This window comes from Panthera onca, chromosome F1 (assembly GCF_046562875.1).
Source record: "Panthera onca isolate mPanOnc1 chromosome F1, mPanOnc1 haplotype 2, whole genome shotgun sequence".
Classification (NCBI taxonomy): Eukaryota; Metazoa; Chordata; class Mammalia; order Carnivora; family Felidae; genus Panthera; species Panthera onca.
In genome coordinates, this window is record NC_138355.1 from 27133214 (window position 1) to 27159228 (window position 26015).

Genomic DNA, 26015 nt, shown 5'->3' on the forward strand with positions numbered 1-26015 from the left:
GCTGCCCACGACCTGCAGCGGTGGCCCTTCCTTTGTCCTTGAAAACAGGCAGTCAATTCCTCCAATAGGAAAAAACAGCCACAGAAACTTCCTTTGATGAGGCCATCCGAGAAGCTCAATGACAGTGACGTTTTCTAGCTGACAGAGAAACACTTTTTCAGGGCTTTTCGAACTTTCGTGAGGGCTGGAGCACAACTGCATTTAAATCCTCGCCCGCTGAATAGTGATGGTTGTGATGGGTTTCCTCCATTAGATAGAAAGAGGAGCCACGAGGCAGATCATAAAAAGCAAATTCAAGTTCAGCATGGGACATGTTGACAAGAGAAGGTAAAGGACCATCAAGAGGACCATCCTCTTTATGGTATTAGAAGAAACCCGAGGAAATGCACTTCTCAGGGCCAGTTTCTTTATCTATAATGAGCATGCCACACCAGGTGGTCTTAAAAATCTCCTTCTTGGCTCTAAAACTCTTAGGCTCTGTAATTAGCACTGAGATAAACTTTAGAATTTTTACCCACCACCAATCCCCCCAGCAGCTTGTCTCTGTGAGACCAACCAAGGTCATTCATCAAGTACAGGGAGAACATTTCTTCAACAAGGGGACTGCAGAATCAGAATCTAACTTGTTCCCTGGAATCAAGTCAGTACTCACTGTCAGTTTCCACTTCTTGCTTGTGAAACTGCTCCAGAAGATTTTGCGCTCTTCTCTCCGGATCGGAGCCTGGCATCATCCGTTTGAGATAATCCAGCAGTTTCTGTAAGCAAGGGAAGTGAGGGGGTTCTCGGAAGTCCTCTGCACACTGGTCAAGCCAGGCCCTCAGGATCGAGGCGATTGCACTGAGAAAGAGAAATGGAGAGTCACTGCACCCAACTGAATGTGGGGACTCAAAACGAGACCCGGATACCATGTCCTCACCTAGAGATACCTCACAAAACCAGGGGTCAACAGAGAATTCACCCAAAAGTTCCTGGCAATGTCAATGAAGTTAAAGCACTTGAAGACAAGCTGACAATTATTATTATTTTATCTTATTTATCTTATTATTTTATAATAAATAAATATTATTTATCTTATTAAGTGGTGGTTGTAGAGCTGGGGAAAGACTGATTAAGTTCCAAAAAAAGACAGGACCAAAAACTTTGGAAAAACTCATACGGGGTGGGGTGGGGGGGGGGGGGGAAGACACGCAGAAGGAGATTTAGTGAGTCCTGAAGCAACTTCAAAGCAATCTGTGCACAAGGAGATTATGTGTTTCCAGTTCTGGATTCACTCATATCAGAAACCACAAAATCAACTGTACTAACATTTTAGGAAATAACTGACAGTAGGCCTGAAATCCGTCTAATGACAGGAAGTGCCTAGGTTTGGAAAAGATAACAGCATTAATTTAATTTTACAAAGATTACCAGGGTTTCAGCATAAGTACCCCAAAAATGTGCCCCCCCAATTATCCTTTTGCTTTTCAAATTATAAGAGAAGAATATGTAGGAGAAAGAGTACCTAATAGAGAAGTAGGTCTTTGAAAGGTAAGGGACAAAACCTTGAGAAGCAAAGCCACTGTGAAGGCGATTTCCTCTGATGGTTCAGCAGAGAATATTTTAGGCAAGATAAGGGTCAGGGCACAAAAAGAGACAGGGCCGTGACGTGTGCACACCCCCTCCCCCACCCCCACCATGGTACTAAGAACACGCGTGTGCTGTCTTAGGTTAGGGGCAGCCCCACATCCACTGGAAAAGACAAACAGCTGACTGGCAAAAAGGATAAAAAGTTTTGAGTGCTATCGTTTTGCGCTTCATGTTCAAAGAGGACGTGCTGGGCTGGACGCACTCATGATGGCTGGAGATGACAGGGGCTATAAATTAATCAATCCATGTTTTATTGACAGTGATGTGATACTTCATTTTAGCTAACGACACAACTGACCAAAATTCTTCGGCTGATTAAAAAAAAAAAAAGGCTTAGTGCCTCTTTAAATTATCATCTAAGTATACCTCAAACAAATTGTTCACTTAGTTCACAACCTGTAAAGAGACTACCAGGATGGTAGTGAACCTGCAGGCTGGGCTTTCACTAAATGCCACACATGCCAAATTCCTACCATGAAGCCGGACTACAATACAGGCATACGGACAACCAAAGCCAATTCAATGCTTACCCTTTGGAGGTGAAGTGCAAACAGAAGAAAAATAAATTTACTAATTGTTTTCACTGCTGTGTATATCATTGCTTTACTAACAAGGACATGAGGGCCTTTGGAACTATAATATTTACATGCGTATGTTGGAAATAGGTAACATAAAACCACAGAAATAATTAAAATATTCTCTAAATCTTTAGTCCAGATTAAATAAAAAGCCGAACAAAAGTTTCACTCCCTCCCAAAAGATTCGAGGAAATTAATATGGGACCTGGGATTTAATGAAAACATAAGCAAAATGAAATTAATGGAGTCTCCTCAGTGGGCCTTCAATCCTCAGTTTACCTGCAAAATCACGTGTTATGTATGAATGCTTGTGTCCCCCCATTCATATGTTGAAACACTCACGCCCCCCAAAATTGATGGACTTCTACTTTTTAAGAGCCCACACATTGCATTATTTCTCCTTTCTTCACACACACACACACACACACACACACAACCATATGATGAACTGAAGAAGAAAATGATGAAGTAGCATTCTAACACTTCCTTTTTATAAGGAACAAGATGTTTTCCATGAATAATTTCTCTTCTTCCCTGACAAGCGCTGAGCCCAGAACTGGGGTAGGCACACTGGTGGGGGAACAGGCTGGAACATAGGACAACCTGACATTTGCTTTCATCAGGTTGAGTCCTACATATAGTTTTGTAATTCTCAAAAGAAGCATGAATTGATCTGATTAGTATAACTACTCATTTAATATTTAATATTTCGGTGAGAGAATACTCTTCCAATGACACTGATAGAAAAAACAGACATGGAGGGATGAGAATTCACATCAACCAATAAAAATGAAAAAGAACACCCACCCAACAACGAGACCAGCAACACAATGACCCTAGTGACTCCTCAGTTGCATAACTTAAAAGAAAAGCCAGGCAGAAATCCAGAATCACAGGGAAAAGACACATAGTAAAAGATATTAACTTTTACTCCTTGGCCTCCCATAAGTATTAGTTTTCAAGTTACAAAACTGATTATTTATTGCAAAAAAGTAAATATTACAAATGTATACAGACGAAAACAGCAAAATATCACTTCCCTTCGTTTTCCATTTCTGTGACCCATTCCACAATCCCATTTCCATGACCACCTATTAACAGTCTGGAGTATATCCTTCTAGTCTTTTCAGTGGATATGTATATATACTTAAATAGATATACTGTGCATAGACCAGCCAACATGGATTTTTGTTCCCACTGAATGGTATGAAACAGACACCACTCCATTCACTGCCTCCAGATCTACCTTACTGTTTCCCACTGCGTGGACACACCATAATTAATAGAAGGATTCTTCTACTAGTATACAAATGTTTATGTTATTTTCGTGTTCTCACAATCACAAACAATTACAAAAGGTGTATCCTTGTTCGCATCTCCGTGTACTTCTGCATCTCTACAGGACACATCATTTAGCGCTTACTTCCACGGAAAGTGCAGCCTCGGAAGGTCTGCAGGAGTCCTGAAAAGGGACCTGAATCCAGATTGGACTCACCTTTAGGTGCACATTCTGTCCTCCTCAGTCTGACGTTTTTAACTAGCTCTGCTGAGCTATTCATTCCACCCTTTGTGACAGTGCCCTTCCCACAGCTTAGCCTAAGAGGACTGTGGAAGTTACTACAAACCCAGACCCTGACTTGGCTAGAAAAAGTATTTTCACAGAAAAGAGGAGTGAAGGGGGAAGGAGGAAGAAGGAAGAGAAGAAGGGAAAGATACACACAAACAGCACAATACAACACGGGGCAGACCCCTGACCTCCTATCGTCAGGCCAATTATCAGCATGCCAGAAAGGGAGGTTTTCTGGAAAGTCCTGGACATGTGCCCGAAGCTCACGGTAGCTTTATGTTTACTACTCCTGGGAAGAAAACTTTCCGCTCTTGATAGACTATAAAGCAGATAAAATGTGAAACATCTGAGATTTCAAAAAGGAAAGCAACATCACAAAATCATGGCAGCCAACAGGATTACTGGCCAATGCCTTTCCAACTTACCCTTCCTGGATCCACTCCCAAAGTCTGGCTTACATAGCAACCAGAACTGATTACTGGGCAAAATGTAAAAAACCTCAATACTGAAGGGAAATCTGATTTAAAATCACAAACTTACAGGAAAGGTATGACTGTTAAGCTAGAGAAGCTACTTGGTTCTGTACCAGAACAAGAAAGAAGGCTGGAGAAGGAAAACCCAATTCCCATCCAGCTGTGCCACCTGTGAACAAAGGGAGGTGGGGAGTCACTCAACTCCACTGACCCCTACCTAGAGAAGAGATAGAATACCTGCCTTCATCTACCTGACACTGATCAGCTGTGACTTCACAGGACATAATGTCAAGAAGGACGTTTCAAGAGACCCAAAGAGAAATGTAACTTTTAGGCGTCTTAAAACTACTTGCCATAAATCACAAAAGGAAGGGACTGAAAAAGGTAAAAATGGCTCAGTGAAAATCAGCACGTATGGAAATCCCTCAAAGAATCTGCCACCCAAACAGAAAGGATGACATGAAATACAAACTGTGTGACAACACGTGTGGCTCCAGGCCTGCTATTGCAAACAGATACACACACAGGCCCGCACACACATGCACACACGCACACACACGCGCACCACCTAAGGCATTCTCCTCAGGACAAATCAATTCAGGGACATCAAACTCTAATACAAACTGCAAGACATGCTTCTTGAAAGACTTGTGAAGACTGAAGAAGTACTTTCTGAAACCAAACGGAAAGATATCGATTGTGACATAATGTAAACTCAGTAAGGAGGAAAGGCAGTACATGACCTCCTTCTCCAAAGTAATCTTTAATGGGTTACAGAGCAAAACCCCTCAGTCCCAAGTAAGCATGCTGGGTGGGTGGCCACGGGGCAAGGAGCCCAAACCTGACAGCTGAGGGGACAACCAGGATTGCCTTTTCTACCTCAGGCGTTCTTGGCAACCTTGTTCACCCTATCACAATGGTCTATAAGGAACAGGGAGACGTGCTCAGACATCAATGTGTGGAATGGACTGACACAGCTTCTAAGACTTGTACTTCTAAGGAAACAGGCCCTTGGGGAGAATTAATTCACTAATTAAATTAATATTTTTTGAGTGCCCTTTATCTTCCATACTCATAAAAACTGTGTATGTGATGAACGTCACAAGAGGGATTCCAAAGAAGGATTTAGGAAACAATGTTTAGCTGAGATCTTAGGTAAGAGTTAGTGGAGTAAAGACTCTGGGCCAATAGCATAAGCAAAGATCCTGAGGTAAGAGAGGGCAAAACACTTTCAAGGGATATAGAGTAGACCAATTTAAAGAATAGGAAGAGAAGAGAGGGTTCCTGGACTCTTGTTTGTTGGGAGATTTTTGATTCCTGATTCAATTTCTGGTTATGAGTCTGTTCAAATTTTCTATTTCCTCCTATTTTACTTTTGGTAGTTTATATGTTTCTAGGAATTTACCCATTTCTTCCAGATTGCCCAATTTGTTGGCGTATTACTGCTCAGACTATTCTCTTATTATTGTTATTTCTGCATTATTGGTTGTGATCTCTCCTCTTTCCTTCATGATTTTATTTATTTGGGTCCTTTCCTTTTTCTTTTCAATAAATCCGGCTAAGGGTTTATCAATTTTGTCAATTCTTTCAAAGAACCAACTCCTGGTTTCATTGATCTGTTCCACTGTTGTGGGGTTGTTTTTTTTTTTTTTTTTATATCATTGATTTCTGCTCTAATCTTTATTATTTCCCTTCTTCTGCTGGCTTTGGGCTTTATTTGCTGTTCTTTTTCCAGCTTCTTTAGGTGTAAGGTTCGATTGTATATTTGAGACATTTCTTCCTTCTTTGGGAAGGTCTGGAGCAATCTCTATACTTTCCTCTTACGACCACCTTTGCTGTATCCCAAAGGTTTTGGACTGTCGTGTTTTCATTTTCATTGGCTTCAATGCACTTTACTTCCTCTTTAATTTCTTGGTTAATCCATTCATTCTTTAGTAGGGTGTTCTCTAATCTCGAAGTGTTTGTGGAAGAGAGGGGAGGAATGGAACACTCATTTGATTTCTTAGCCAAACAGAAATCACACTTCGTAACACCTGGTTGGAAAATACTAGACAGATGCCTTAGCTGAGAGGTACAAGGAAAAAGTACAGAACTGACGGCCACCGTGGGGACCTTCAGGCATGCAATGCAGTAAGAGGGCTGACTGTCTAGGCTGCTAGTATGCTCAAACCACAGATATTTAAATACATATAGGGATTTGAATGCATATGTATTAAATCATATTAAAATCCCACTGGTAGTAAAATATTCTACAATTGGTAAAAGGCTTAATGAGAAATTTTCAAAATATGAAGTCATCTCTCCCATGATGTATAAGCTCCCAGCCAAGAAATAGGATTACTATGACAAAAAGAATAACTTTGTCCATTTAGAGTTCTTTCCTCTCCCCAGAAGTCTATTTGAGATCATAATTTATTGTTACTTAATAAGATATGGGACCATTTTTTCAAAAGCAGTGAAATGTTTTTCTATGTTAGGATATTCTCCAAAAACCGGATCTTTTCCTAACGCATAAAGAAAAGGTAAGAACATCCATGTGGAGGGTGGGCCTTTGGATCAATGTGGCAGGTGACACTGCAAAGCCCTGAGGGAGGGAGCCAATGCACTTTGCCCTTCAGGGGAAGAAAGCAAAGTGACCTTGACACTGACTCTGAGCTAGACCCCTCCACCTTGTTCTCCTAGTCACAGAGCAGATTTTCCTTTTCAGAGAAGGCTGCCCTTTAGAGGCTGCCTCTGAGACCTCTGGCTAGAAGGTTTCCCTGATGAGAAAGAACAAAGGAGGCTACAGAAAATGTGTTTCTCTTTTTTTCTGAAAAAGCCTGGAAAAGATGGAAGCATTACTATCTGGACTTGTCAAGGTCGTCTTGCGATGCTTTCTTGTACATTTCCAGCGTGCGTTTTGGTACAGAGGCTGAGCAGGGATTAGAACACGAGGAGGGTAAGCGAAAGAGGAATTAGGAGTGTCAGGAAAGTAAATGCAAACAGGGCCAGAGTCAGTGCTAAGCATCAGGCAAGCCCATGGCACAGAAACCAGTGAGGGGCCATGAGGCAGTTACAGAGAAAAAGCTCCAAGGCAAGGGGGAGGGGGAGGAAGACCGTGATAGAAAGGACACACAGAAATACACAGTAAATATGGGTGGGGAAGGACCAAGAATAGGAAGAGACAAGCCTGAAACCAATTAGCCAAAGTCAGGCGTGTTGGTCCACTCCTTTATTCCCAAACTAGATGTGCGGGCCCTGATATCTGAAGGCAAATTTATAGAAACTGAAGAGAATTATTGTGCACAGACCTAACTCCAGATCACCAAACCTTATCCAGTGTGTCAGTGACTGCACTCCACTAGAAAAGGAAAAAAACAAACAAACAAAACTAAACCGAAAGGGTTCTGAAGTGCCCGTTGTTCATGAGCAGTACAGCCAATGTGGTGAACAGTCTCTGGAGCGCCTAACTGGGATCCTGGTTCTGTGGCTTACTAGCTGTAACCTAGCCTCTTTGTGCCTCAGCTTCCTAATCTGTAAAATGGGAATAACACATGCCTCCTCGTAGAATTGTTGTGAGGCCAAGCAATAATACATGCAAAGTATTTAGAATAGTTCCTAGGACATAGTAAGTCCTCAAAAAATATTAGCTATTTTCATTATTTTAAAAAAGAAGAAGGGCAGTCTATAAGACCAAGGGCTAAAGCCAAAGGAACTATACATAAGCACCATGTTCTAGTTGATCAAGTTGTTTCCCGCTAGGGTATGAGTTAACAACTCCGATACTGCTATACATGTATAACCGAAAGTGAACAATTAAGTAAATATCTGGCAGATGGTGGAAGCCATTTTTCTCGCTGTCGCAGAGGAAATTTACAAATAAGCAAGGGGAGCAGACTAGAGCGATCTATGTGGTAGCAGGTTAGAACTGGAGGCATCAGCAAGAACTCATGTTAAACATAATATAGATACAAAATGTTACACATAAATATCTGTATTTACGTAACTGGTAATTTGTGGAAACATAAATCTAGCCCTGTCAGCTGCGAATCTTGGATTCTGATGCCATTCTCCAATGAAAAGAACCAGGGCTCCTTGAAGAAATGGCTGATTTTAGGTCGGGGGCAGGAAATCTAGAAGATGAGCCTAGGGCATCGTGTAGTGCCAGAAAGTAAGAAGGCCTCAAACAACCAAATAACCCCACAAATGCTACAAGTACATGTCAAAGTGCACGGGAGTCTACCAAAAGAGCTCCCAGTGGCCAAAACAGGAATAATCTGAGCAAGAAATAAACTAGCATCGTATTATAACCCAAAGCACAAAAAAAGTATCCACCTACTTCATACTGATCTAGATGATTAAATAAACTAATAAATGGGGGTAACAAACGTCCCACACAGAAGTTTTCCATATACATTGATTAGATACTTCACCCTAACAGAGGAGGCGCAAAACTCCCCAGTCCTTAATTGAGGGTTGTGCATAGTGACTTCCTTCCAAATAACACAGTACGGGAAGGAAGAGTGTGGAGGGCAGATGCTCTCCATGGAGAAATCTGAGAACTACTACTGCAGCCAGGTAATCAAGGCCAACAATGGTCATAAATCATGCTGACGGTGTGTGTCCTTGACATCATGTGATGAGAATGGCATTTTATCTCTGTAAGATTCCTCTCGAAAACTCATAAATCCAGTCTAATTATGAGAAAAAAAGTCCAATAAAGGGGCATCCTACAATACATCTGACCTCAAAACCGTTAAGGTCATCAAAACCCAGAAGAGTCTGAGAAACTGTCATGGCCAAGAGGAGTGAGTCTATGGAGACAAGAGGAGTCTATGGGGATATGACAAACTAAATGGAATATGGTATCCTGAACGGGATCCTGGAACAGAAAGAGGACATCAGTAAAAAGTACGGAAATCTGAATAAACTATGGACTTCAGTTAACAATGTAGCAATACTGGTTCATTCGCTGTAACAAATGTGCTATATTCACGTGAGAATAGTAGGGGGAACTGAGGGAGGTGTATGGGAACTCTACTATCTGCTCGATTTTTACAGAAATCCAAAACTGTTGTGAAAAACATCTTAATTTTAAGAAAAAAACACAAACAGGAGAGTCTGACCTAAGTTCTTAAGAATAACCCATCTCATTTTTATCAACGGGAAGGAAGTAGAGGCCATGGAATGTAGAGGGCAAGGCCGGGCTCTAAATCCCAGCTTTCACTTACTCCCTGTATGACCTTGGGTATGCTACTTAACCTCTCTCTGTCTCAGACTCCTCATCTGTGAGAGAGCGCTAGTAATACATGGAGTTATTATGTGAATATTAAAAGGATATACAGTACTTAACACAGGGACTATTCCTACTCAGCAGTCAATGATCTCTAGCTATTACTATTACAAAGGGACGCTGCCACTCGCCAAAATTGTTCTTCAGGGACCTCAGCAGCTCGTTATTCTCCCATCCCTCATAGTCCAAGAAGGGTGTTTTTATGTTATAGATAGGCCTCTAATGAAAACACTGCTGAGGCATTCTATACTTTTCACCATCAGGATGGCGTTTCCGTTGGTAATGAAAGATGCTACAAGGCCCTAAGAACAGGAAGCAGGCACTCAGATTGATGGGCCTGACCAATGTGATCTTCCTTCTTCTTTCCTCACATCCTGCAACCCATCTCCTTCCCCAGGAAGCAAGCCTGACTTCCACATTTCTAACAGCTGTCTGGGGACCTTGCTTAGGGTGTTCATTCAGTAATAAAGCCAGGCAAAACAACACAGGGTACATTACAGTAAATAATCCCAAATTAAGAGATCTCGGGATGCTAACAAGCTAAAACACTAGTCACAGTAGTGATAATATACCTTAGTTCTTCGTGTACTTCTGGCTGCAACCTGGTTACTGTGACAGAAGCATACATGGGGTGAAAAAGCACAAGCACCTGAGATCCTGATGTTCAGTTTGAAATGGCAAGCCCAAGAGCAAAAATGGTGAGCAGCCTAGGTCTTGGAGTCCATCGGGCCTGAGTTCAAATACCAGAGTTCATTTAACCAGCTGCTTGGTTTTAGTCAAAATATATAACTTTTTTTTCATGTTTATTTATATTTTGAGAGAGAGAGAGAGAGAGAGAGAGAGAGAGCCAGGAAGGGGCAGAGAGAGAGGGAGAGAGAAGTCCCAAGCAGGTTCCATGCTGTCAGTGCAGAGCCTGATGAGGGGCTCGAACTCACAAACTGTGAGATCACGACCTGAGCCAAAACCAAGAATCAGACGTCTAACCGACTGAGCCACCCAGATGCCCCAAACTTTTCTTTTTAAAAAAATTTTTTTAGAAGTTTTTTAAAAAAAATGTTTGTTTATTTTTGAGAGACAGGGAGAGATAGACAGTGAGCAGGAGAGGGGCAGATTGAGAGAGAGAGAGAGACAGGGAGACACAGAATCCAAAGCAGGCTCCACGCTCTGAGCTGTCAGCACAGAGCCCAATGCGGGGCTTGAACTCACAGACCATGAGATCATGACCTGAGCTGAAGTCAGACGCTTAACCAACTGAGCCACCCGGGCACCCCCCCAAACTTTTCTGAGGCTTCCACTGACACCTATAAAATGAAGACAACATCTCACAGCATATCTGTGATGGTAAAAGAAGATACAAAGCACCCAGAAGAAGGCCCCACACTAGTTAGCACACCACAAACTGCAGCCAGGGGTGGTGGCCAGGGTGATGAAGGGCAAATCAAGTGACAGAGGTGGCTGGGATGCCTGTTTGCCATTCTCCCACATTTGGAGAACCCCAGGAGATTCTTAGGTGGCTGATTTTTCTTCTTTCTGAACCACTGATTGCCAACGTTCTTTTTTACTCCTTAATTCTTAGAAAACTAGTTTCTACTCCCTTCCCTTAAATGCACAATTTGATTCAAGATTTCAATGACTTTTGAAAGTATGCTTTCTATTTTTCCTTGTCCACTATGGATGTTTTAAAGACAATACCAGGCTCTTTTATACAACATATTATTTCTCCATTCTTTCATTTTACTTTTTAAAAATATCCCTTTCACATTAGAGCCTCTCATTCTTTTCAATTTCAAGTTTTAAATATTATTTTTGCTCTGTTCTTTACCTCTCTTTCTTTGCCCCATTGTTAAAATTGGCACATTAATTTTGGGACAACTGGGTGGCTCAGTTGGTTAAGCATCCAACTTCAGCTCACATCATGAGCTCATGGTTCGTGAGTTCGACCTCCGCCTTGAGCTCACTGCGGATCCTTTGTCTCCCTCTCTCCTTGCCCATCTCCCGCGTGCATGCGCACGCGTGTGCGTGCACACACACACACACACACACACTGCACTCTTTCAAAAATACACATGAAAAAAATTATAATAAAAAATCACCATATTAATTTCAACTGCTTTCTTAGGGTACTTGAATTTACTGCAATGAATATTAGTCGCAAACTCTCTGGGAAGATTTTTTAATACTTTCCACTGTAACGTTTCTCAGGCATTAAGGAATCACAGCCAGCCTTCTTTAACTCATCTCCCTTTTCTTTAAAGTGTTTCCAATGTCTTGGATTGCTACTATTTATACGACTCTTCACTGGTGACTAAAATCTGGAGTCACTATTTACAACTTCTGGGAAAAGATTACAAGAATGACATTCACATCATCTGAATGTGCAGAGATGAGAGCAGAATGATTTCAACAGTTTAGAGCACTGCTGTGGTAAAGAGGTTGAGAAAACAAAACACAGCACTCCAGAAGGGAAGTGATGAGAGTCAATAAAAGAAAAGGAAACAGAACTATTTCTACATTACAATAGTCATTAAAGAAATTTAAAAAGTGTCATTTCCTAAGGAGTCTTAAACCTCTTTAAATTAAGTATTATAGATATAGATAGATAGATAGATAGATAGATAGACAGACAGACAAAGATAGGTGACACATACCTACATACATATTCTGATTTTAGATCCATTTCAGAGAATGAAGATTCATGGTGTCGAGGTTCTGTAAGGCTAATACCCCTTCTTTACATTCTCTTCACTTCTGAATTCAATGCTGGTAATAAATCTGCACTAGGTAAAGTATCCTTTTCCATCTGGTTCTGATTTTATTATTCTAAATAGACAGCATTTTATTGTGTAAAAGTGTCAGCAGGAAGGAGGAAAAGGGCACAGGTGGGATGAATGTGGGCAGAGATGTTTTCTTCTGTCACAGGAAGTGAGTTTCCTGATTTCCAAATAGTTGCAAGCTTAGGGATTGTAGAAATAAACATGATGCTTATTACATACAACAGTCTGGCGCTAACATCAGAAATCACTGTGTGGCAGATTCCAACATCCAGAGGCCTTGGAAGTTGAATTCCTTGCAACTCAAGGAATTCTTGTTTTGGCTGGATAACTCTAAAGGTTCTCGATACTGCACAAAGCCTGAACTGGGCACACTCAGGACTGGAATTAACAAGTGGGAGTCACAGCACAATCTGATACTTTTTGAAATTCATGAAGAATACTACTCAATTGTGATCCAAGGCACTAGGAACCAATCTTTCATCTTGACTGTTCCATCTGTATGTCCACGTTTTCCTTCTTCTAAGTTCTTTTATCCTCCAAAAGGTTGATTTAGAAATACAGGGAAGATGGTTATCTTGGGATTTTGGGACACTGTATGAAACGTAAGCCTTGCTCTATGCTTTACATTAAAAATGGAAAACCAAATAATAGTTGAGGGTTTTTCAGTGGTGATTCCCCACCCATACTACACCCCATCTGCAGAACTGAAGGCATTGCCCAAAAACACAATGTTTACTTCTTAGAAAGTTACTGAATTCCCACTGTCTGTTTCCCACCTGAAATCACTAGAAGACAGATTCACAGCAAAGGAAAACAGTAGGCATTATGTCCTGCTCACTGTACCCCACAATACAGTGCTTGAGCTCATCTCTGTACTTAGTATCATCACGACCAGTTATGATGTCATGAGTCATAACAAGCAACTCAAAGAAGCTGTCTATTTTGTTTTTCTATTTCATCAAAGCTGGCTGCACAGCCTCTCTGATCGAAAAAAGCAGTCCGGGGTACCTCTCAAAAGCTCAATATTTGGGCCATATCTCTGTTTCTGATATTCATGTTCATTTTTGAAAAGATGAAGAGAAAGCTAAATAAGTTTTATCCTCGATGTCGTTACACTTGAAAGGGCCTCAGCTTACATTCCGAGCACTTCATTTTTCAGGTCAAGAAGCTGAAACCGAGGGAGGTGAGGTGGCTAGGTCATCTAGAGGGGAAGTGACAGTAATTGATGAGGGACTCAAACCTCAATTCTCCAGGCTTCTCACCCAAGGCCCTTCACCTCCTATGAGGCTGGCTTCTGGGCCACCTTGGCATTTGGTTCACCTCAGTACAAGACGGGACACAAATAAAGAAATCCCCAGATAAGCATGGTCCTATTTTCACCCAGATCTAGATACTCATAAATAAAGAGGGTTTTCACTTGAGGACTGCAGCCTCATCGCCATATAGCAGGGTTTCCTACCTACGCACTATGACACTTAGAGGCAGGGCATTCTTTGTTGGAGGGCGGTGCTGTCTTGTGCACCGTAGAACGTTTCACAGAGATCCTGGCCTCTACCCGCCCGATGCTGATAGCATCCCCCACCCACCACCACGTTAAGACAACAAAAACGTCTCCAGATATTTCCAAATATTTCCAAATACAAAACCAGCCCACTGAGCATTGCCAGAGACCCAGGTCTTCTACACATGCATCCGGCATTAGGAAGCCTTGGGTCGTTGCTACATCTCAGGTGCCAGAGCTCTGTGATGATGCAGGAACTTTCAATATGTGACATATGGAAAGAAGGAGATGCCCCGATATTCTCTCAGAAAGACAAAGCAGTGACCCTCTTCAGCCACAGAAATGATTAGGAGAAGGGTAACTTTAGAAAAAGCAAAAAGACAACGGTGAAATGAGATGAAAAATAAAAAAAGGAGAAGTTGGGAGGGGGAGAGGAAGCAGCTGGGAAGCAGGAGAATGAAAGGAAGAAAGAGGTCAGCAGAGAGAAGGGATTTTAGCATTCCAGCATTTGTAGGACAGAGTGGTCCATTATAAGATAAAGTAGCATATTTACATCAGGCATAATTTTTTTAAAAAGCAACTCAGTCTGAGGAAAAGGGTCAAGAACTTTCTACCAATTCATTGTGAGGCTTTAGGAAAGGACCATTGTCCCCAGATGATGGACCCCTCAGGGGAGTTCTATGTGAAGCTCTTTGTTAAGGACTCATATGCTTAAAACTGTAAAGCCCTTTAAAACAGCTTATCCTGGAGTCTCCCCCACATCACTGTTCCTGGCATACAATCAAGTTCAAGGAAGTTTTAGAATAGGACTTTAAAATAATGAGCAGAATTCTTCACATCCAGGGTACAAACCAATTTTCTTTAACTTGCTACTTCCCCAGAAACCTATTTAATCTCAAAACACTCCCTGGGAAACAGAAAAGCTCTGGATATTTTTCAGACTGTTACTCTCCTTGGTGGCTAGCTGAATGATAGCTCCAGATCTGACTCAACTCCAAAATCTGTGGATAACGACACACTTATTTCTACATGTGGTCACAGGTGGAGGGAACATTTGACAAGCTGGCCACTCAATTCTTACAGTATCCCTCCTTTGTTTATGCTTAAAAATATATATAAAAAGGTTCTTCTTTGGGGCGCCTGGATGGCTCAGTCAGTTAAGCAACCGACTTCGGCTCAGGTCATGATCTCGCGGTTCGTGAGTTTGAGCCCCACATCCGGCTCTGTGCTGACAGCTCGGAGCCTGGAGCCTGTTTCAGATTCTGTGTCTCCCTCTCTCTCTGCCCCTCCCCTGCTCAAACTTGCGCTCTCTCTCTCTCTCTCTCTCTCTCAAAAATAAAATAAACATTAATTTCTTTTTATTTGAAGAGGTTCTTTTAAAAAATTACTATTTCAGTTAAGTTTTCGTGAATAAACAAAATGTACAACGAAACCCCTAATCCTATGACTCTGAAACCTTAAAATGTGCAGAATCACTCAAGGATCTTCCTGAAATGCAGATTCTAATCCAGGTCTGCAGTAAGGCCAGAGATTCTGCATTTCTAGCAAGCTCCCAGGTGGTGCCAATGCTGCTGGCACATGGACCACACTCTAAGTAAGAAGTCTGTACGTCTAAGCCATGTCCCCAGATCACCTATTTGATTATACTGGTTCCTTCCTACAAAAACTTTTCAGGGCTGTCTACTGCTTAGCAGGGATTGTCCTATTCTCTTGAGAAAATTAACCCCCTTTGCGATAGCTTTGGTTCTACAACTCCCCTCATCCTGGTACAGACACCATCATGAAGCAGCCACACCAGTTCTGTGTTGTTCCCAAAATGTCACATACACTGCGTGTCCCTGATTTGGTCCCACTGTTCCCTCTGCCTAGATGGCCCTACCACCAAAATTTTCACCCTCCTTCAGAGCCTACCTCAAATTGTCACCTCCTCCAAGAAGCCTCCCCAAGCCCTCTAAGAATAAAAGTATGTGTTCCACTTACCACATCTTGCATTGGACGTTCAAAAAACTACACTGGTTTGTCTGGTTTTCTGGAAGGTTATGGCCCATCCAATAAAATAATAAAACTCCCTAACTCAGGACTTAAAAAGATACTCAATTTTCTAAGCTTCACATCTTTGGCTTCTGAAGAAAGGATTCCATCGGTCAATCCTCTGAGGAGTTAAAATATTCCATAGGATTAACCGCCCAAACTTTTGGCTCCAAGAATGAATACTTACTAAGAGTACTTTCAAGCACCCTGGCATACAGCCCATCTACTCAAGAACATCACTCCTATAGTGGCCTGCACCCCTGCATGTTTCTTCAGTGTCTCCCACACTATTCTCATCAGATTAAACTATCACCTAGTGCTAACACACACACACACACACACACACACACACACACACACACACACTGAAAAAAAACTCTCCTTTGCTCCAGATCATCCTCCTGCCCATTTCTCTTCTCTTATAGAAAAACTTCTCCGAACTTCTGTCCTCTCTTGACCCACACACACCTCCATCCACGACAGCTGCACTTGTCAAGGGGACCAAAGACCAACATGTTGCAAACACAGCAGTTGCTTCCCAGGCTCCTCTTGCTTGATATCTGAGCAGTAATGGATATAATTGGTCACAGCAGCACCCCCCCCCCCAAAACTCCTTCTTTGCTTGTCTTTTGGACACAACTTCTTCTTTCTTCTCCTTCCCCACTGGCTGCTCTGTTCCAGGCTCCTCTTACTGGACCCTCTACTTTCCTGACTCTAAATACTGGAGGAAACCAAGGCTCAGTCTCTGGACCTTCCTCTTCTCTATCTGCCCTTTGTTCCCAGGAGGGCACGCCTGGCCTGCTAGCCTTAAACACCAGGTATAAACTGAGGATGCCCAGATTTGTACCTCCAGTCCAGACTTCTCCCAACCATCTAGACTCATCCAACGGTCTCAAAATTAGTATGTCTAAGACGAAATTCTTGACACATGCTCCCCACCATACTGCTCCTCTTTGCCAGTCTTTCTTCTCTCATAAAGCCAAGGTTCTGCTCTATCAGATGCTTACACCACAACCCTTGGAGGTGTCCTGGCCTCTTTTTCTCTCAGATGCCCCGTCCACTTCATCGGTACAACCTCCTAGAAACACCTTCAAGATCTCTGCAGAAGCTGTTCCTACAAGTCACTCCTGCTTTTACTACTACTATCACTACTAATAGCACCACCACCACCACCCCACTCCTCTTCCTCCGAAAGTCCATGCTACCAGCAGCCCTTGCTTGGACCCTTGTAAGTGTCCTAACCAGGCTCCTTGCTGCCGCTCTTGCCCCCGTCCACCGCCAGAGTCTATTTTCCACATAGATGCATAAAAACCTTCAGAAATATAAATCAGGCCATAGCCCTGCTCTTCGTAGAACCTCTAAATTCTTATGTTCCTTAGTTCCTTAGAATAAAATTGAACATCCTGCCCGAGGCCTTCAAGTCCCCATGTGGTCTGGGGCCCCCACTACCTTATAGATCTCATCCTCTGGCACCTGCTCTTGCCTCATTCATCTCCCTACCACTTCTCCAACACTGCTCCCGCCTCAGAGCATTTTCCATATTTTCCCTGCCTGGATATTCACAAAGCCGAGCCCGTACCCCATTCAGGACTCTGCTCCAATGCCACCGGATCAGAAAGTCCACTCCTGGCACCCTCTGTGAATCAAACTCTCCATCAGGATCTAGCCCCCTTTACCCTACTGCATTCTTTTTTGTGTGGATTCCTTGTCCCTCTGCTAAAATACCAACTTCATAAGAGCGGAGACTTACTTATTTTGTTCATAGCTGTTCCCCTTAGCACAGGGCCTGGCACATGGCAGATGCCTGATACATTCTTATTGGATGAATAAATGAATTATCACTGGATGGTCAAAATATAACTATATGATTTTACTCATTACAAGAAAATCCATGACAACATTAGAAAGGAATAAAAAAAAAACTCTGCTGAATTACATTCTTTTAAGATAATAAGTCTTGACTAAGAGCTTGTAATGCAGAGACAGGCATACTTACTTCCTGATCACCATCTTAGACTCTGATGAACTGGGGCTTTCATCCTCTTCACAGTTTGGGCTTGTCAGGTTTCCATACCTTACGGATCAAAACAAAAATACCCACTCAGTGGGGTTGGAAAGCAACTCTATTCCATTGCAAACACGAGATAACCGTCACACTTTTCAGGAGTAATTACGGAAAGAAATATTTATGCAATAGCATCAAAAACTGATGGTGCTGGGATTTACTTATTGGGCATATGGATACTCTAACCAAAAACAGTGATTTAACAAGGAATTGCACTACTTAAAACTTTCCCTTAATATTTGACATCTCTTTGAAATTCTTCGGAAGAACTTAGGCTTTTCCTCTCAGAGGGAGGGTCAGGTGTCACATTCAGCAAAGACGGTAGGTTCCTTGGGGGCTGGAGACACAGCCCTCTGCTCCATCTACTGAAGGACCTTGTGGCCCTGCCTGTGCCTTGTGCCACCTTCACACTCGTACCACCACACGTGCCCCGTAACGACTCCCTGCTATGCTCACGAGTCTGGTCTCCTCGAGGAGAAGTCCCTGAGGAGAAGGGTTACGGAAGTAATTCTGGACCCTCCAGGAAAGGCTGAGAGAAGGGCTGAAGAACAGAATTTTTATGCAACCAGGAGAAGAGCCAGGGAACCAGGGAAGGGGACCCAGGGGGACAACTTTTTAGAAAGTGACAGGTGCTTCACAATTTTTTAATTTGTCTCATTATAAACTCAAAATTTACTAAATAACGAATCAGTCCCTAATTACAGTTAGCTGTCCTTCCCACTCCATATGTAAGCAAGACTCTTTTGTATAAATATATCACATTTTGTTTGGTTCCAAATGTACACTTTAAATTCTTGAGGAGTAGGCTTTTCAGTAACTCACAACAAATGCCCTATTTCTGCAGTTCCTCTCTTCCTCTCAATGAAGAAGCCAGAGATTTCTTGGCATTTCACAAGCTGGTACTCTGTCCCAAAGTTTTGATAAGAGAAATTCTATAATTGGTAGGTTTACATTTTTAAAGAGAACACTTTTGTCCTCTACTAATGGGATTAAAGGCCCCAGTACCCTTATGTTCCTTGTTCCTAGGATTTACAAATCCTTTTAAAAATAAAAGCCCACCATCTGGTTTGACCGAATGCCAGCCCATCTGGTCTCCCTATCACCCTATCCTGGTAGGTTCCAGTCTGCACCCTTAGGCATTGGCCCCCCTCCCCTGCACCTGTTCCTTTCTCGAGCTCATCAGCCTTATGGACTTCTTGGCCTCCTGAACATATTTTCCACAGGCCTCCACCCTCCCTAGCCCTCTTCATTCTGTCTGCACCTGCTATTCAGAGGGCTTCCAGGGCCACCCTTCGCTTTTCCTGAGATAAGAACTTAGATTAAGATGTATTCAGCCCCGTATGAGCAAGGCAGGGATGGGAAATGAGATTTCTCCTAAACAAACAGATTTTTTGGCTCTCTCCGTGGCCACCATCAGAGTGAACCATGTACTCATCTTCTCTCACAACAGACTTTGTGGTTTATTGAAGTAGGAAAGATCAGGGCGGGTGAAGAGCAGGGCTCTGGGACGGCCACCGTAGCTTCCACCTATCTGAGGAGAGATCCACAAATTCTTCTCCCGCCAGCCCTCAGGGACTAAATGTGGGACTGAATCTTTGTTTTTGTCATATTCTATCTTAGTTCATTAATTCTCTCTGGTTATCTGTGAAATACCACACCTTTTATATTCCAACTGAAGCTACGAGAGACACAAAGGGAAAGATCCGCTCCTGGTATTTCTTTTTCGAGCTGTTTGTACCAAAAATGTCCTGATCTTCCTCTTCTTTGTCTTCACTGTAGCTTCTCATACTTCGCTGTTCTTTCTCTACATTTTTCAGACTCAGGGCCAAGCTGCCGGTTGGAATGACGTGAGGACCTATCACGGGTCCCCTTTGAGAATGTGATGCCACAGGTCCAGTCAGATGGTGTCAAGAAGGACTAAGCAACTCACACTGGTGAGTGATGGTAGCTCTTATTAATTAACCTGGTACCATCTGCTCAGAACGTGTGTGCAGAAGACCCCATGGATATTTCTCTCAGCCATCAGCGTGTCTACAGATTCCTTATCAGGACCAGAATGACTGGTTGACAATACTCTGGAGACCAATGAGGACCATCACTAAGAAGGCAAACCACGTGTGAAGCGTGCATAGTCCAGGGGCCCAGGCTGTTCTCCATCTCGTCCACCAGGAAATCCTTTGGGCTCTGCCTTTATAACGTACCCTGAATCCAAACACTTCTCATCACTTCCATCCTGGCTTTGGTCTAGATCACTTCCATCCACCACCTTTGGTCTAGATCAAGGCCAAAGCCACCTAACCAGTCTCTTGGATCCAGCCCAGCTGCCACAGCAATCCTGTTCAACATAAACCACATCCCATCACTGCTCTGCTCAGAACCCTCCTGTGGCTCCCGTCTTACTCTGAAGAAAGGCCAAAGTCACGCCTGCCTCACAGGGCCCAAAGGGACTTGCTCTGATTCCTCTGACCTTGCCTCCTACACCCGCTCACTTTTCCTCAGCCTCACTGGCCTCCCTGCTGCTCCACTCACACCAGGCATCCTCTTGCCTCAGAATCTCTGCGCTCACTGGGGCCCTTCCCCCCACCCCCCATGCCAACAGCTCCCTCCCTCAGCTCCTGCGGGTCTCTGCTCCAGTGTCACTTTATCAGTGAGGCTTCCCCTGCCCACCCCATAATACTGCTTTATTTTCTTTCACAGTCTTCTGTGGAGACTGTGTAACCTAGTTATTGTGTTAATTGTCCATTGGAACATAAACTCCAAGAGAACAGGATTTCTGTCTCTTTTGCTCACTGCTCTTTAGTGCTTCAAATGGTGCTGGGCTCCCATGAGGCAGGCTGATGGCTACTTGTTTGGGGGCAAATGAATGGTCTGGTGGGGCTCCCCAAGCAGACATGAAAACAGACCTCTCAACTACGAGGCTACTCAACTACTCTGTTGCTACAAAGGCACCATCTGGCTTTTTGTTCTTAACCTGTCCATGCCTTCATTCCTAAAGGTCTAGGATCATAAAAAGCTTTAGGACAGCTGTGACCATTCCAAAAATCTAAAATTGAAATGCAAAAGAAATAAAGTTCTAAGATCTTAAAGGTATAAGCAGTACAAAAAGACAAGAGAAAAACGCATACACAGTTTTACAAAGGAGACCTTCAGAAGCGAGATAAAATTAAAGAGCCTATAACCCTCTGGAATTTTATGCGGAGGGGATGATTATTTGCCCCTGCACTTTTTTTTTTTATCATTAAAGGGAATTAACGCCTTACAGAAAAGAAACTAGACCTGCACTGGAATCAAGAACGCTTTAATGTTCAAGCTAGGTCATTTGAGAGTTAGTTTTACTAGATTAAGAGCATTTCTTTGATGTTTCCTGGACCCTCTCATAGCTTCCAATCAAAAACCAAAGTCAAGTTCAATTCATTTACTCCAGGGGAGTAAATAAAAGGGGTGTGTGTGTGTGTTTAATTAATGGCACTAGAATAGCTACAGACAAACCTGTCAACAATGTCACCTCCAATTTCTGCAAAGTCTCCCTAGGATTTAAGATCAAAGCTTCAACCTCTTAAGAAGGCTTGCCAATGAGAAACTGGCCTTCTTTAAATGGGAACTCATAAAACTTAAATTAAAATACAAATTGTCAGAACGACTTTTGACATGGTTTTCCCTGTATCACAAGGCGAAATAAAGATTTACAGATGCCTCTTAAAGTACAGTCTTAAACAATTATTTACTGCGGCCTAAAAATTACAAGAAAAAAAAAACCCATAATGTTTAACTGGTTGCTGACATTTAAACAGGAAACAGTTATTTCCAGAGGGGACAGATAGTATTGTTTGGAGCCTATCTGAACAAATGAAATGTTTAATATGTGTTTGAAGAGGGGACAGAAGCATTTGTGGTTCAAAGAAATCCTACGATAAAGTTGTCCTCAGGGACAGTCTTTCTGGTAGGAGGCACTTTCTAATTTTCGCTCCATAACAGAAAAGTCTCAGTAATACCAGACCAGGATGGGGATAATGCTGAAGAACTTTTCAGGCTCCACTGGATTCCAGCAAGTGACCCAATAATAATGGCAGATAATACTGGCTCCTTACCACACGCCAGGTACCGTGCTAAGCACTCTATATGGATTGTTTCATTTAATTCCCACAATAATCCTCCATGCTGCTATTATTATTATTATTATTATTCATACTTCGCAAATGAGAAAACCAGGCCCAGAGAGCTGAGGTAATTGGCCCTCGAAGACACAGCTACTAAGTGAAGCAGAGATGTGAACTGTGACAGACTCTAGAACCCAGTCCCTGAGTCACTACCAGAATACACAAGCTAGAGTTATCTTATTGATTTTATGTCTCCAGTGCACCATTCTTTGAGGTCAGAAACCTTGGGATTTTCATTCATTTCCCCAATCATTCATCTTTTTACTCATTCAGTCTTCATTCAATGACTATTTGTTAAGGCCTATGTTCAGACACTATTCTCAGCACTGGGGATACGGCCCCTGTTTTCATGGAGCATACCTGTAGTGAGGGGAGGTAGACAATAAAATAATAATTTGTTAATATATACTAAGTCAGAAAGTGAAAAGTACAGTGGAAAAAATTAAAGCAGGCAGGGGTGATCAGACATTAGAGGGTCAGAGGTGGCTACTTCACACAAGGTATTCAGAGAAGGCCCAATGTGAATTTGACAATGATGTGAAATCCTCCAGAAGGTGAGGGAATGAGCCCTACAGATTTCTAAGGAGTCTTCCAGGCAGAGTGGGGAGCCATGGCAGAATGGTGTGTTTGAGAAACATCAAGAAAGCCATGGAGTAAGGAACAAAGGGAGTAAGTAAGGGGAGAGAAGGAGATGAGGCACAGAGGTCATAGGGACAGATCATGAGGACTTGATAGGCCATGGTAGGGGATATACTCACTGCTCTGTCCCCTGAGCCAGGAATGGAGCCTGTTCTTAGCAGACACTCAACAAACATTTGCTAAATGAATGAATTAATACCATTGATTGCTGTAAATGAAGGAAAGGCTGGGGAGGAAAGAGAAGGGAAGAAGCAGCTTACTGGGGGTGGATGAAAGAACAGAGAGGAAGAAGGAAAGGGAAGAGACCTCACATGAAGCTGCTGACTCAAGGGCCTCTGGGAGTCTTTGCTCTTCTAATAAACCCCAGCCCATGAGCGTCCAAGGCATTTTTCTTTAACTGACCCACAGGAACACAGGTCAGGTATGAGAAAAATGTTCAGAAGCTGACCTTGACTCAGGAGAATGATACGGGTGAAATAGCCAACAGATGTCTGGAACACCAAGGAAGCTTTGATTAAGACTGTGGACTGTATCCCATAGATCAGTAAGAGGGTTGTTTTTAATCACTCTAAATAATATCCTTCACTGTAGGCACTTCTCCACCCAAATCCGACCTCAAAAGTGGGTCACTGCCACCAAGCCTACCTTGGAAAGGTCTTGTTACCACCATGGAGCTGGTTATTCAAAGAGAAGATAAAGGTCAAAGACAACAAGGCAAAAACTCTGTTTTCTTACAAGGGACTAGTTATGCTGAGCAGAGAAGCCAGCAATGTGCTTTCCACTCATAAGATCTGGTTCTCCAGGCACTTTTACCATGATTAGAAAAAGCTAGGGGCACCTGGGGGTCTTAGTCGGTTGGGCATCAGTCATGATCTCTCGGTTTGTGAGTTCAAGCCCCACGTCTGGCTCTGTGCTGACAGCTCAGAGCCTGGAGCCTGCTTCAGATTCTGTGTCTCCCTCTCTCTCTGCCCCTCTCCCGCTCGTGCTCTTTCTCTCTCAAAAGTAAACATTAAAAAAAATTAAAAGAAAAAGCTAGAAGCCACAGAAAGAGCTGCTGTCCTCCCCTCTAGGCTTCTGCTGCCAAGGGCCCTCCATCCTCGTTACCCTTCAATTCTCCACGTTAGCTCCAGAGCAGTCCCTGGCAGTTAAGGCCACATTAACAGCAAAAAGTACTTAGCATTTCTGTTGCACTTCACAGTTACAAAATGCTCCACGGTTATAAAATTTTCCCCTAACCCCAACCCACAACTGTCTGAAGAGGGGACCAAAAGGACAAAGGTTTTATAATCCCTGTTCTTCCAGAGAAAGAAAACCAAAAGGTCTATAATTTGTTCCCATCCAAATTTAAGATTATTTCTTAAGTGTGATGGGTTTTACACCCTTGCTCTGTAAGGTGTCTTCTATTTTCCGTTCCAAGACCTTGTCATCAATTTCTCCTCTCTCATCCATTTTCTGCCACCACAGCTTGGCGCCTCCTCAGTGTCTCCTCCCTCCACTTCTGGAAGGTAGCAGTTGTGAACAATCAACTGTGAATGCGTCTTGCTAGCACGCTGCCCGGGCCGTAGCCGCAATGAAGGACAGCAGAAGAAACAGGGTTGGGTCTGGGGTAGGGAACAGGCAACATTCTGACAACCACAGAGTCTGTAAAGCGGGTTGAGATTTGTCTTAGGTTCAAGATGAATTAATACATCCTTAACAAATCAGTACAAGGCTGTAGCTCACAACCCAACCACAAAAAGGTGCTATCGCGAAGCTCGTCAAGAACCTTACAAAATGTGCTGTGTAAAACCTCATACACTGAGTATGAGGGTAGGACTGTGGTATCCCATCATTTTTAGGACTACTTTTCTCCCCTATGCTTACAAAAACTCAATATAGCATTGATTTACATGTCATTCCCAAGAGCTAAGTTCTCTCCCACACACGCATGCATACACACACACACACACACACACACACACGTAAAAAAAAAAAAAGTCAAATAAGAGAAAAGTCATAAGAAAAACATGAAACTAATTCAAAAACACTCCTTTTTAGTTTTAAAGATTCAGATATACCTTTTTTAAACCATTAAATTTACTTTAATGAAATTAATGAATTTAATTTTCAGAACCATACTTCTCTGCCCCATCATGATATACGGTAGGAGCACTGCCCTCCTCTGACTCCTAATGGCCACCTACCTGTCATGTGTCATCACCCATGCTCAGAAGCATTTGCCTGGAGGGCCCCTTGATGAACTTATGGAAGTTTGGGAATCCCTAAACCATATGCAAAATTTGGTGATGTGCTTTTTTTCTAAATGGATGATGATCCATAGTTTCTAGCAGGTTCCTAAACAGGTTTGTGATCAATCACTCCCACCAACTGCTAGAAAATGGTCAAGACCACTGCTTTCAATTATCAAAGCCGGATTGAAAACCAGAATACATTCCAGTTACCACTCAGGATATATGTACCCTGCCTTTCAGGGGTTTTTTTTGGCAGTTTTATTTTGTGGTTTCCAAACAAATGCACATAAAACAAATCTGCTGAGCAATTTGGCATCCTTTTCTACAAAAGAAAGATAACTGTGTGTCCTCCCTCTCTTGGCCAAGTGACATTAAAAAAAAAAAAAAAGGTATTTCATAGAAACATTTTGATCTCATTTCACGAAAAGAAAGCTAGCCTGGTTCGGTTATGACCTGAGGTGAAGTCTTTGACAGCATCCCTTCAGGGTCTACTTTAACAGAACCATCACTTCCAGCCCATTAAGCTAGGGTTCTACAATCACCACACGTTCCCACAGAGAATTCCCACAGTGCTTCTGGGTGAAAGTTGGGCCCATTTGGCAAAAATAAATAAGGATTTACTAAAGACAACCAACCCAGCAAGGAAGAGAACTTATTTCCATTTTCCCTCAAGTGATTAGGGTTGGATGTAATTCTAAAACAATACCAAATGAAATTTTTCTGGTTAACATAATGCTAGGGCATAGCTACAGAGAGAAAAGAATAAGTGTTTGTCATGTTGAGGCTAAGCCCTGTCTTTTGTTTCCTGCCATGCTTCCCAGAGCTGAGCGGGTGAGCCATGGCTGATCAGGGCACGATGTCCTGAACAGAACAAAGCTGAAGGTGAATGAGCATGTGACCCTCACTTCCTTGAGCAGCCTGTGACCATTCGATGTCTGGAGTCAATCTCCCTGACAAGAACTCCTTATTTTTATCAAATTGTGAACAACTTCCCTACTAGACCAAAAAATTTTATTGATGTTGTATTAGTTTTCTATTGCTGCCACAACAAATTACTACAAACTCCGTGGCTTACACATAAATTGATTAGTTTATAATTAC

The 26015-nt window shown here is 42.6% G+C and overlaps 1 protein-coding gene across 3 annotated transcripts in view; it reads right to left on the reverse strand.

Moving 5' to 3' along the window:
* RGL1 (ral guanine nucleotide dissociation stimulator like 1) overlaps positions 1–26015 on the reverse strand; it is a 256632-nt gene that overhangs the window by 46347 nt on the left and 184270 nt on the right. For all 3 annotated transcript variants that reach the window (XM_060643730.3, XM_060643729.3, XM_060643728.3), the window contains 2 exons: positions 17819–17896; positions 653–837 (listed from right to left, as the gene is read on the reverse strand). In XM_060643730.3, the coding sequence (XP_060499713.1) occupies positions 653–837; positions 17819–17896 (263 nt within the window). The remainder of the gene's footprint in view (positions 1–652; positions 838–17818; positions 17897–26015) is intronic.